Source organism: Carassius gibelio, chromosome A5 (assembly GCF_023724105.1).
Source record: "Carassius gibelio isolate Cgi1373 ecotype wild population from Czech Republic chromosome A5, carGib1.2-hapl.c, whole genome shotgun sequence".
NCBI lineage: Eukaryota > Metazoa > Chordata > Actinopteri > Cypriniformes > Cyprinidae > Carassius > Carassius gibelio.
This window is the reverse complement of record NC_068375.1, coordinates 11,277,744-11,290,288: the sequence shown is the minus strand read 5'-3', so window position 1 is coordinate 11,290,288 and position 12,545 is coordinate 11,277,744. Positions and strand designations below refer to the sequence as shown.

Sequence of the window (12,545 nt, the reverse complement as noted above, 5' to 3'; positions counted from 1 at the left end):
AGGGTCATATTCTGAATGCTTTTATCAAACATATATCTTTGTATTTGTAAACTGGGAAGACTCAACACACCCCAGATCCTGCGGTTTTGCATTCTCATAGTTATGTTGATTCCATCATTCTGAGACACGTTGTCTGCTAACGCTTCACTGAGGGCTTTTGCGTATAGCATAAAACCATCATGGAAACAGCCGGCAATAAAATCCATCTGAGGAAAGGCAAAACATAGATTTATTACAAAGAAACATCAAGAAATCTAAAACTAAATCTCATCCAGTACAGAAATGGGGAGTGCAGAAAAATTAGGCCTGTTGTCCTCTAGTGAAGATGAAATGAGTTGAGGTAAAACTAACAGATGTATAGTGACCCCAAATGTTATAAAACATTAAAAAACTGAAATGCCATTGCATTAGACAACAAATATATTGCCCAAGTTGCTCCGCCCAAGTAGCTACTACGCCCAAGTCACGTTAGCTTTGCTTCTACGCCTAGTGAGAATATAGTTCCCAGTATTTATATGATTAAAAATGGTCTCGGTCTCATATAGCCTTGTTATTTGTACACGCTGTGACTATACAGATCACAACATGTAAATAGGAAAACGTTTGCATTATTTTGTCACTTATTGGGATTACTATGCTACCATTATCCATTTACATCCAGTCTTTGTGCTAAGCTAGGCTAGCGGTGGGTGCGTCAAATAACACTTACAGAACGCACAGAAATGAAAAAGGTATGTATGGACTTATCTAACTCTGGGGGATACAGTGAATAAGCTAAAGTCCCAAAAAGTCGGAGTGTTCCTTTAAAGCAAATTCAATTCATATCATGTTAATGAAGTTCCAAGTAATGAAACAACAAATTCAAAATTGAGATTGTCAAAAATAGGTAATGTGATGAGCTACGCCTGTGGTTACTCTGTAAAGACACTTCTGTGTGATTGCTTTGACACAATCTGTTTTGTTTAAAGCGCTATATAAATAAAGGTGACTTGACTTGACTTGACTTGACCTTGAAGAGAACTAACTTCATACATTTACTAAAAGTCCCCTTGGGAGAGGTTGGTTAAAAGTCATTGTAAAAATAGCTCAGTAAAATTAAGTTAGTTAGCTCTAGCATTTGTTTGCAGATGCCACTTGCATTCATATTTAGTTTCTGATGCAATGGCATTCAGATATTTTTAAGTGTGTTTAAGAGCTTACGTGTCCAAATAAATTTTGGAGAAACTGTAGACATCGAAACTATGCATGATTGACTGGATAGGTATTATATAATTGGTATAATTATTGTAAGCAGAAATTTGATTTCTAACTTTCTCATAATTGCAGCTCATTTTAGTATGTACTCAAAGGCTTTAAGGATTCATTTCCTGAATGTTTTCAATTGGCAGCTACGTGTGGATCCAAGGTTTTTGGGGAGTTGTTTCCGACTTTTGTCAAAGGGTACAGCTGATTCAGGAAAATGGGACTGACATGAGGAAGCCAAACTTATGATTCAAGCACTTTTAAGTGTCATATCTGATCTCGTGGTAAAAGGAAACACAGTTTAGATCCTGAAAGCCTATAGAGCTGAACTGAACTTTCAATATTTTCAAGACAGTGATAGAAGGCCAAAAGAGAACTACGCTAGTCTGTACAAATGTTCTAAATTAAATCTGATGTGACAGATGGCTGTGCATATATGCCAAAACCTGATCTTGCTTATGAGCAACTCACCATTGAGGGTTCCAATTTGACATTAAAATCCTGCATTGCTCTCTTGTGGAGTTCTTTGCGAAAAGCGGTATACTCAGGGCTGTCTGGCTCTCGGTATGTTACAATGAACACAGACTAGAGAGATGGAGAAAAAAAACAGTCAGAGAGTAAGAGTTATTAAAAAAACACATGATCACCCATAGGCAAAAATACATTTCTTGACATAAGAAGTCACTGAGTATGTTTTTAAATATAAACGTAGCCATACAATTTCAAAATGTCTTAAAAACTAAAAAAAAAATTTTTTTTACATCATTTACTCACTTGACTCATATTTTTACTTTCTTTTCTTGACTTGTTTAATGTTCTTTAATTGTGCATTATTAAAGTCATACCTCACTATAGATCCATCTACTCTTACCACAACCGGGGGGAGTGCTCTGGTTTCGGGCCACATCCCGAGCTCGGAGCCCTCCACCCGGACAGCACGCCAAATACGCATAACCTTTCTGAATTAATATACGTAGATGTGAACTCGTGAAAGTGTGTCAGTCTATTTTTATTGTAATTGTACTGATTTACACTTTCTTTTTTTTTCTTTTTTTTCTTTCTGCATATTTCACCTGGTTATACTTTTAGCATATTACTGTTCTGATTTGTAGTTAAAAGTGTTCCTTCTACCAGAATTATCATAATAATCTTAACTTTTTGTTTGTGTGCATTCAGTTTCTAAACAAACAAACACATAAATGCAGTTAGATGTGCGATGTAAAATTACTCATGCTGTGAAAGATTTTGAGGTAACACTTTAGTATAGAGACCAGTTGCTTATTATCATGCCTATTATTAATATATTGGCTTTTTATTAGTACTTATGAAGCACATATTCTACATGAACATATTCTACATCCCTAACAATACCTAAACTTAAAAACTATCTTACTAACTATAAGTAAGCAGCAAATTAGTGGTTTATTGAGGCAAATGTCATAGTTAATGGTTTGTTAAGTGAGAACTGAACCTTAAAATAAAGTGACCAGATCTGGTCATACCAACCTTCCATAGTTTGAAATATACACCTTTATTCTTCACTGGTTTATGATATTGACAACTTGACGCTACATACACCAAGTCACTGTTTTTTTTTTTTTACAATCAACTTCATCAGAGTCATCTGTGTCAAAACACTGGAGTCTTTGGAAATGTAAGACACATTAAAGTGTGTCATTCTGGACAATAAGGTTCAGGCATTTATATAAAAGCAAGTTATTACTTGCTGATCACATTAGGTTGCTGTGTAATGCACATTAAACTGCCTAAAGGAACAACTCCAAATAATGTTTAAAAGTAATCTCTAAACTCTGAGCCGTTTGACTCAATTACCTGTCAATCCAAATATTTTAAAGACTGAATTTAAAAAGCACGAAAAGAAAGGCTACATTTAATGGCACACAATTATTTTGATGGCAACTCTGAAGATGGTTTAAGAAAAAATGGCAAAAAAGTAATAATAAATAAAAAAATTAATCTATAAATGTGGTGCAGATGTTTACGTTTACACCCAAAAACACAAAGTTATACATTCTCTCTTGCCTATGATACTTAAGTGCGAGTATAAGAGAAAATATAATGTTGCATTTTTCATTGTCAATTAAAGTGAGATAAGGTAATGAGGTAACGAAAGGTAAGGAAATTACTGCAAAATCACTCATTTAAGTAAATGGAAGCCTAATGTACTATTCACTATCAACGTAACCAGGAAGACTTTTCAGCTAAGTGAGAATTATTCAAATAAATAAAATCAGTTAAAATAACTTGACAAAATCCTTCAAATGTAATGCTGCATTAAAGTATGTTAACATGAAAAAAAATCATACTCACTCACATTGAATCATAATGTAAGGTAGACAATTCAAAGCAACTACTTGTTCGATATCAAAAGCAAAAGCAGACAAATGCCACTGGTAATGTTATGCAAAAGCTCAGTAGTTATTATTGGAATGATTAATTATACCTGAAATAGCTTGATGGGGTCGTTCCACTGTATCTCTGAACCCTTCCAGGGCATTGGAACATCACCACTTAAACTCTCGGCAAACACATCAAGGTAAAAGATGGCATAGTCCTCCGGGTTCTTCACCTCATCTTCAAAGAGCTTCATTATTTGGAAAAATGTCTGTAGAGGCCCACAGATATACACAACTGTGGTAGAAAAAAAAAAAAACCTTTAGATGGAAACAATTTTTTTACATCTTCAGCGTAAATATTTCTGGTGCCCTAATGATATTCTGATTCTGTGACAGTGATTCTGATTCAGGCTGAGGCTGGCTTTGATCTAACACTTAAGGCAATGTCTGCTAACTGGGAGCCTGGCCCCTTAGCTGGCATTTCATTTCATTTCATGTTGCAAAATACCATCAAATGTGAAGTGTCAGACGTCAGGTTAAGTTTTTTACAGTTACTTATATTAATTGGATTTATATATATATATATATATATATATATATATATATATATATATATATATATATATATATATAGTACATTTATTACTAATAGTACATTTGACAGTATTTTACTATAGAAGTACATTAATTGTTACTAAATAAAAGGTAAGCGCTATTATATTTTTTGCCTTTAGCAATACCACAAAATGCACAAATGAAAATGATTTTTGGGGTGCTCCTGGTTTTTAAGAGGATGGATCGGAGGACAGAACTCTTCCCCGCTGCATGGCAGCATATTGATGCACACGTGCATATGTGTATATTTTCCTTGGTGTCTATGTTATAAGCATTATTTCCATTAGCAGTGTCTTTCAGCACTGCTTCTGCCAGCTCAGGGGCCAGACTCCCAGTTAGCAGACATTTCCTTAAGTGCTAGACCAAAGCCGGCCCCAGTCTGCCTCTCAGCCCCCAAATCCTCAGCTCTTATAGCATAGACAAATGCATGCCAAGTAGTCCTGCTGTCTCCTGGACGTACTCCAAAACAAATGCACAAAAAGGCAAGGAAAATGTTCAGCGGTGTTATAGAATTTATAAGGATCGGCCCGAGTCTGGCTGATACAAAGCCCATGGAAACTGGTTGAGAACATTTTGTTTCAAAATTCTCTATGATGAGGTTTTGAAATGTGTTTGGGTGTTGTTTGTTTGGTTGTTGTTTTTTTCACTTGAACATTTTGTTAGTCATGCCAAAATCATTTGTTTTGTGCACTGCACAAAAGATGCTCAGTGGTGCTTTGTTTATTCAAAATTGTCACAACTGGTGGCAAACAAAGCTGATGCAACTGTTTTTAACTCTTTGAAAATATGCTGATGTCAAATGAAGAAAAAAATTGTCATTGATTCACTTTATCATCGCAGACATTTAATATGCAGTGAGTTTGATTTTTAAAAAGGCCTGTATAATTCCTTTAATTGCAGTCTTTTCAACAGTGAAAAATGCACACTCTGGTCTATTGTTTGTGCTTTAGCTGTGTGTTTGGAACTTGTGTAGTTGAAACATTTGAGTGAACTAATGCCCACTCTTTCATACAAAAACACAGCTTGGCACGGTCTCCTATTCGGCTATTTGACATTTGGTTTTAATCTGCTTTCATTCATTTGAAAGGTAAAGAATTAACCTTCTGCCTTTATGAAAAATAGCATTTACTTATGATTCAGAAACAAATAAATCAGGAATGCATCATTATAATTATTGCTTATTCTAAGGGATAGACATTTGAACAATTATACGACTGGACAGTTGGATTTGAGTTTGCCATGTACCTCCTGCTTCATTTTTAGCTGCAGACATACATACAACGAAAAGAGATGCTGCTAGTAGTGCATACATAAAAAGTATGCTTTCATGTAAATGTTACATACAAATATGTATGTATAAAAAAATTAGACAAAGCTGGCCATTAGAAAAAAAGCTTCTGTCTGTTTCCCACATTTAAACCAAAAGAAAGGGAAAAGTGTTCATGTGGGCAGTAAGAGTTTGAATGCATCTTGTAAAATTTTCTGATCACACTTCTTCATCACTTGCTCATTGCTGAGTGTCTAACCAGTAAAGGAGCGAAAAGGACACAAAAAAAGGGAAGGAGAAAGGGTTTGTGATGACACTTCACAGCCTAGGGCAGATCATTATCACACCAATGTATGGAATGTGAGTTCACAAACTGAACGAGCTCAGACAACAACAACAACCAAAAACATGAATTAATCTGACCTCAGGGTCATAGCAACTAAACTCATTGAGGAATGATGGGAGAGAGACATTCTGATGTCTCTGGACGTAAACCACTGCTCTTTTGAGATGTCAATAAACTGGCAAATACATTAATAATAATCATAATAAACATGAATGTGCAGGTGTATGGATGCGTTCGCTAGCACAACTGTTCAATATCCAATTTTGTACATTTTAGCTGTATTTCTTGTTGGTTTGTGGGGGCTCTATCAGTAATTAAATAGTTATAACAGTGTTATTAATGCATGTTAATGGAATCAATTTTTATACTTTATATATTGATAAATTGAGAGATGGGGTAGATGGGGAAGAGTATTAAACTACAACATAAGTCAGCTTTCAAACTGAATGGTCGCATTAGAAGATGTTTTTTTCTGTCACAGATACATCCACTACACAATCCCTGCCACAGCTTGGATTACTACAACATTTATAAAAGCTTATTTCAGATGGGACTCATTGCCTTTGCATTACTAGAGTTAAATCTAGTTCAAAAGGTCGTACATGGCTCTCTTTTACTTGCAATATGTTAATAAATGCATCTTACAAGTGAGTACAAGACATGGCTAATCAGGATCTGTGAGCAGTCAATCAAGCTAAAAGTAAAACGGCAACTGCAAGCAATTAGCTCTAAAAGTGTTCTAAATGTTGAAATGTTCACACACTATAACCGGGTAGTTTAATGTCAGAACAATCTAGGTTGAACTGTTCCCAAAGGCTTTTAAACGATAAGGTAAAAGTATTATCAGATAAAAGTCATGTGCTGCTGATGGTATCGCTTATTTTGGTGACGTACTTACTTTTGTAAACATAGGCTACAGCACTGATAAATCCAAACATGACAGAGTGAGGTTATGATAAGTGCAAAAATCTGGAGGCAGTCTAGTAACAGAATAAAATTAAAGTGACTGTACATCACTGTGATTGAACCTTCCTTCATATTTATCTATTGATGTTGATGGAGCATATTCTTTATTGAACACTGACTGTAAAATGACAGCTAACGTCTTTGTGAAAAGCTGTAAGCAGCATGCCGCTTTCCTTTGCATTTTACTTTGTGTGTTCAAAGGAGACACTGGGAGACATGGATTTGTGTTGCCATGGCAGTGTGGATTCAGCGACTAAAGTCATTGATCTGACTTATTTAGACAAAGGGATGAAAACTTACCCAGACTCACATAAATACTACACTTCTGCAGAAGACTATTGGCATAACATGTCTCTGAAAACATATTTCTTATGATTGGATTCATAACATTATAATGACTAAAACTTAAGACAGCCATTTATGTTGTGCAAACCTTGTTCATAAGTCAGGAGGAATTCCAAATCATGAATCATTCAGACATTTTAAAACAACTAAGCAAGTTCTTGAGTAGCCTGAGGTTGTGTTTAGGTCAGTGCTGGTCAGGCTGCGTTCAGGACACAATTCCTACCTTTGATATTTCATGAAAAAATACTTAACTGTGGCAAACACAGTGTAATCAGCCAATTATTTAAGGCACCAGAAATACTAAACGGGAATCAGTTAGACCATCTAACCAGTAAATGCGGTCTGACTGTACTGAATGGGCTGCATCTCGCCTGCCAGCTCCAGCTGTTTTCAGCCTCTTACCAGACAAAATCTTCTATTGATTTTATGTACCGTTGAAATCAAAAGAGCTGCACTGCAGAGATTATAATGCTACCACTATGAAATATGTTCTGCTTTGTCAGTGTATGGTTTGTCTCCTAAATATGTCTTTATTTCAACAAGTTTTATTTAACAAATATTTGTCATCACAAAAAGACGGCACTTAATTTCCAGCGATATCGTTGACTTGATTGCACAGACACTATTTAAACTGAACTGAGAATATGAGTGTTAACTATTGTCATTTTCCATTATTGACACACTATTTTCCTAATTAATGCTGTACAGTTGCTTTGACACAATCTGTATTTTTAAAAGCTCTATATAAATAAAGGTGACTTGACATGCAACACTGGTGTCCCATCAAAAATGCAATGCATGATGCCTCATTCAGCTTATCAGGAATAATGGCCTAATTACTTTAAAATTAAAAATATCTGAGGAACTTTCACCTGACAAAACATAATTATTTGGTACAGCTCTATGGTTAAAGAAAGATCAGTTCACATTTATAATTGTCCCGAGGCTGGGAACAAAAACTTTAATTACATCTGATAACCAGGAGGGGTGAAAATTAATTTTCCTTGCCTAAATGATATTAAATGAGTTTTAGAAGACCATCCAACTTTTTATGTGCGTACATATTTAACAAGAGAAAACAATAGTTAAAATCTGTTTATTTGTCGCAACAATCCTTTACTACAGATCCTCTTTCCGAGAGCAGTCGAATCTAAAATATTTGTTTTTTAAAAGAAAAAAAGGTGAGGAAAAAAATATATTTACTTATTTACGGTGATATCAATTCAGAGTAATTGCATTTGGTATTTCTCAACATGTGGATATAAACAATCTAATAAATCTGGACTTAATGCATAATATCATTCGGTATTGTTGTACAATCAGTGTTCATGCATTACAACTCATTGACCAGCTGTGTGCTCACGAATTTACAATCAAATATTTGTATAAATTAAATCGGAAGTGCATTAATATAATGTGACGTTTAGTATATTGTGCTGTGTGAATCTTCAGGGAATTAAACTAAATATAAGCCACTAATATCCTGAGTGGAGACACAAAGACATCCTCAAAGACATGCATAATGTGTTCTCCTCATTCCATGCGTTATTGCATTCCTGCAACAATAACTGTGTTTGACAGCTCAAGGGGTTATTAGAATGTCAAGCACAGTAACAAAGCAAGGAATAAAGCCACACTCTTGAAAATAACGGATTTCAAGGTTTCTCTGCAGCCCTGTAAATTCAACAAAGAACCTTCTTCTTATCAAGAATCATTTGTTTGAATCATTTGTTTGGCGTATTGTCTTTTTACTGCATTTGAAACAACAGTTCATTTGTGTTTGGTAAGGAACTAAAAAAATTAACATTCTTCGGTAATTCTATTGCCTGAGGAATTTTTTTTTTCTGCTTAACTCAACTGTATCTTTTGAGTTTCGCCTACAAATTTTCAGTGTGTTTCAGTTCAAGAAATTTGTAAAAACTGTAAAAAATAAAATAAAAACATAAGTGTTTAGTGGGTTACTGTACACAAGGCGTCCATAGATGTTGACTACATTGCTTTATTAACTGTGAATAGGGTGCGTGCCCTCCTGTTTTGGTGGTGCTGTAAATAACTCACACAGGGCACCACAGGGCCAAAAATACAGCCCGGGGGAACACAGGTGGTGTCAGTCCTAAACCAAAGCTATCAATGCCTCATTGTAGTCTTCAGATTTTAGATGTATTGGATCAAGAATATCAATCTGGTTTTCTTGGAGGGATGCTTTATGCAATAACACAAACACGATTGATTAAAGAGGATAAACTTGTTTGTGTGTGTGTGTGTGTGTGTGTGTGTGTGTTAGGGGTAACAGATAGCAATACTGTAGTATTTGATATATGGTATTTTCCAATATGTAGCACTATTTCTTTTAAGTATGATGTGATATACTAATGTACAATAGCATATGGTATGAATATGCAAATAAACTGAATCTAAATGTATATTTTCATCTTTATAACAGGGAGTTTAGAGATAATTTCTATATGAATAAAGGCTTATTGTAGAATTCAGAGTTTGACACTGTAAAATATATTGTCATGTAACATAAAAAAAGGGCTTTTAATGTGGTAATTTCTAAATAAAACTTAAAAGTCATTTCCTAAGTGTCCATTTGGGTAGAAATGTTAGTGTTTTGTACATAAAACAAATTTGTGTTTATCCTATGAATGACTGAATATTCAGTGGGGTACCACAGTATACATCCGATGGAATCATCATTGGTTTTTTTTTTTTTTTTTTTTTTGGATATTGAGTAAAATGTAAACATCATTATATATTTTTAACATGATATGTTAATTCACTACCTTTACCTCAAAGGATGATGGTGCTTTTGTATTTTATTTTATTGTTATAATTTTCATTTTAGTGGTTTAAACATAGTGGCCAGAATCATCGAATCTTTTTTGAACTGAATCTAAACTTACTTCTCCCGTTGTCCGTTATAAATGTGATGATGTCTTTATAATTTAAAGACTGTGGATCTTCATACGGGAAAGCCTCCACGGTGATGTTCTCCTCTTGCAGCATCATGTAAATGCCCTCGGAGAGGAAGTAATGAGGCCGGTCGTCTTGTTTGAGGTCGTGGAATATCATCAGCGCTCGACTGCTCCAGTTAAAATGCGCGTGCAGATAACTGACAAAGTCTCCGAGTTTCGTGGTGGTCGGGCCCGTCCTGACAATAGTTTTAAACTCGTCCGACTTTTCAAAACCATACGCTGGTCCTCCCGCGGTGATCAGAGGGAGTTTCCAGTGGGACGCGAACCGTCCGACGGACGCGACCGAGTACGTGCAGCCGGGTCCAAAGAACGCATCTGGTTTGTTGTAAAGCTTTGTGTCCACGGCGATAATCTGTGCCTCGTTTTCCGAGCAAGAACCAGAGGAATCCTCTGTGCTGAAGTTAAGGAGGTTGATGGTGTGCCCCCTTAAAAGTCCACTCTTATGAATCTTCTCTTGCGCCATACGGATCGCGGGGAGGACGCGCGGCGATGCCCACGAATACTTCAAATTGTCGGGCAGCATCACCGCTACGGTGATATTCCCTTTTTCTGTTCTGCATCCCGGTATGAGTACATATATAAGCAGCACAATGAAAACACTATATCCCATCCTAAGTCCCGGTCCCATCTTAAGTTGACAAACAATTCCTAGTGTGAGCGCGCAAGGTAAGATGATGTATTCTTCTCAGATCAAACTTAAATGATTAAAATCCTCTTTTAAATAAATAGTACAATCCATTCGTGACGCCTTTCCTCCTGGTATTCCGATGAAATTGCTTGACAGAGCCTCCTGGTGCTTTATTTGATGGACTTCTCGAGTGTGACTGTGCGCGCGTGTACGTGTGTGGACATCCAGATGAGCGAAACTTCAACGCGCGCGGCCCTCGCACTGCCCCTGCACGTCATGACAGCTAATAACCGATACTCTAGTTAACGGCTCCCTCTGTCTGCAGGTCAAATAATCTGCTTCAGGTGAATTTCAAAGGTTTTATCATTGTAAGAAATCAAAATGTCCCTAGCTATATGGGCCATTCTACAGAATGGGTCCAAAGTCAGTGTTTGTTTTTTTTATATCCAAAATATGTCTATGTAGGCTAGCCTATGCAAATTGTATGATATCCAAGGTACACCGTTCTAGTAATTGCGCAGTTAATTCTCAAAATTGTATTTTCAGAAAGTTTTGGAATATTTGTGCTCTCCCCAAGTTTGTCACTACCGAAACACAGTAATAATAATTTAATTAGAAGGTTTATATTGACCTATTAAGATTTTGCTTACATCTACATTATATATATATAATTTCCCTCAAATAGCACCCCAAATAAATAAAGATGTCACTACTGAAACTCCACCAAATGTTTCGGTAGTGACAGTTAGATACTTTCGAACCTATCTCAAAGATAAGCACATAGTTGTAAACACATAAAAATTAAATCATATGGAAAAACTCCCCCAAAAAGTGTGCTTAATTGCAGAATAAAGGTGTTCAGTAGTGATGTTCCTCAGAGTTACACACAGTTTTTCAGACTTTTAATTACATCTATCTCCAAATGATGGGGCCTCCCCCTGCAGCTATGAGAGAGAAACAAATATGGACTAAAATACCAGTGGACTAAAACATACAGTGTTTCGGTAGTGACATGAAAATTCAGTACACTTTAAAATTTGTTTTTATTTATTTACATTTTTTTTACAAAGCAAATCTAAGTTATTAATTTATTTATAGTTTACTTTACTTTTTAAAAACAACCAAATGTAAATAGCAATGAAAAAAATAATAATAAATATATATATATATATATATATATATATATATATATATATATATATTGTAATATCAAGTTGAAATGTAGGTGTTAGGGTTCGGGACAGCCACCTCTTAACTGAAAGTATAATAATGATTTTATATATGTTAAGCTTACTAATATTTTAAATATTATTGTGGGTTTCAATAGATAATACAATGATCTTAGCAAACATCTAAGATTTGTACACTTTGCTTTTTAAATGTGTTTTTGCTTGTGGGACAGCAGTTTGGACCAATTCTGTAAAATGGCCCATATAGCGTAGCCTACTCATTAGATCAACCAATTAAACAAACTGCAAAACTGTATATCACTGCACAGAACATTATCTAGTGGAAAGTTATTTTAGGTTTTAATTATATAACACAAAACGTTTTCAGAACATTCTTGGGATAAAATGCAGTTTGAAGGGTAATGGTTGTAGATTTCTGAACTATTTTAGAAGATAAAGTGACATGACATTCAGCCAAGTATGGTGACCCTTACTTGGTCACCACACACACACACACACACTTAATGGTGCAGCACCCAGGGAGTAGTTGGGGGTTCGATGCCTTGCTCAAGGGCACCTAAGTCGTGGTATTGCCGGCCCAAGATTCGAACCCACAACCCTAGGGTTAGGAA

At 35.5% G+C, this 12,545-nt stretch overlaps 1 protein-coding gene across 1 annotated transcript in view; it reads right to left on the bottom strand.

The window, feature by feature from the left end:
* The window catches only part of LOC127993367 (atrial natriuretic peptide receptor 2), a 42,705-nt gene extending 31,740 nt beyond the window's left edge, over positions 1-10,965 (bottom strand). The window contains exons 1-4 of the mRNA XM_052591714.1: positions 10,045-10,965; positions 3,707-3,894; positions 1,714-1,827; positions 71-206 (exon numbers count right to left, since the gene is read on the bottom strand). Coding sequence (XP_052447674.1) covers positions 71-206; positions 1,714-1,827; positions 3,707-3,894; positions 10,045-10,744 — 1,138 coding nt within the window. The 5' untranslated portion in view covers positions 10,745-10,965. The remainder of the gene's footprint in view (positions 1-70; positions 207-1,713; positions 1,828-3,706; positions 3,895-10,044) is intronic.
* Between the last annotated feature and the right edge of the window lie 1,580 nt (positions 10,966-12,545).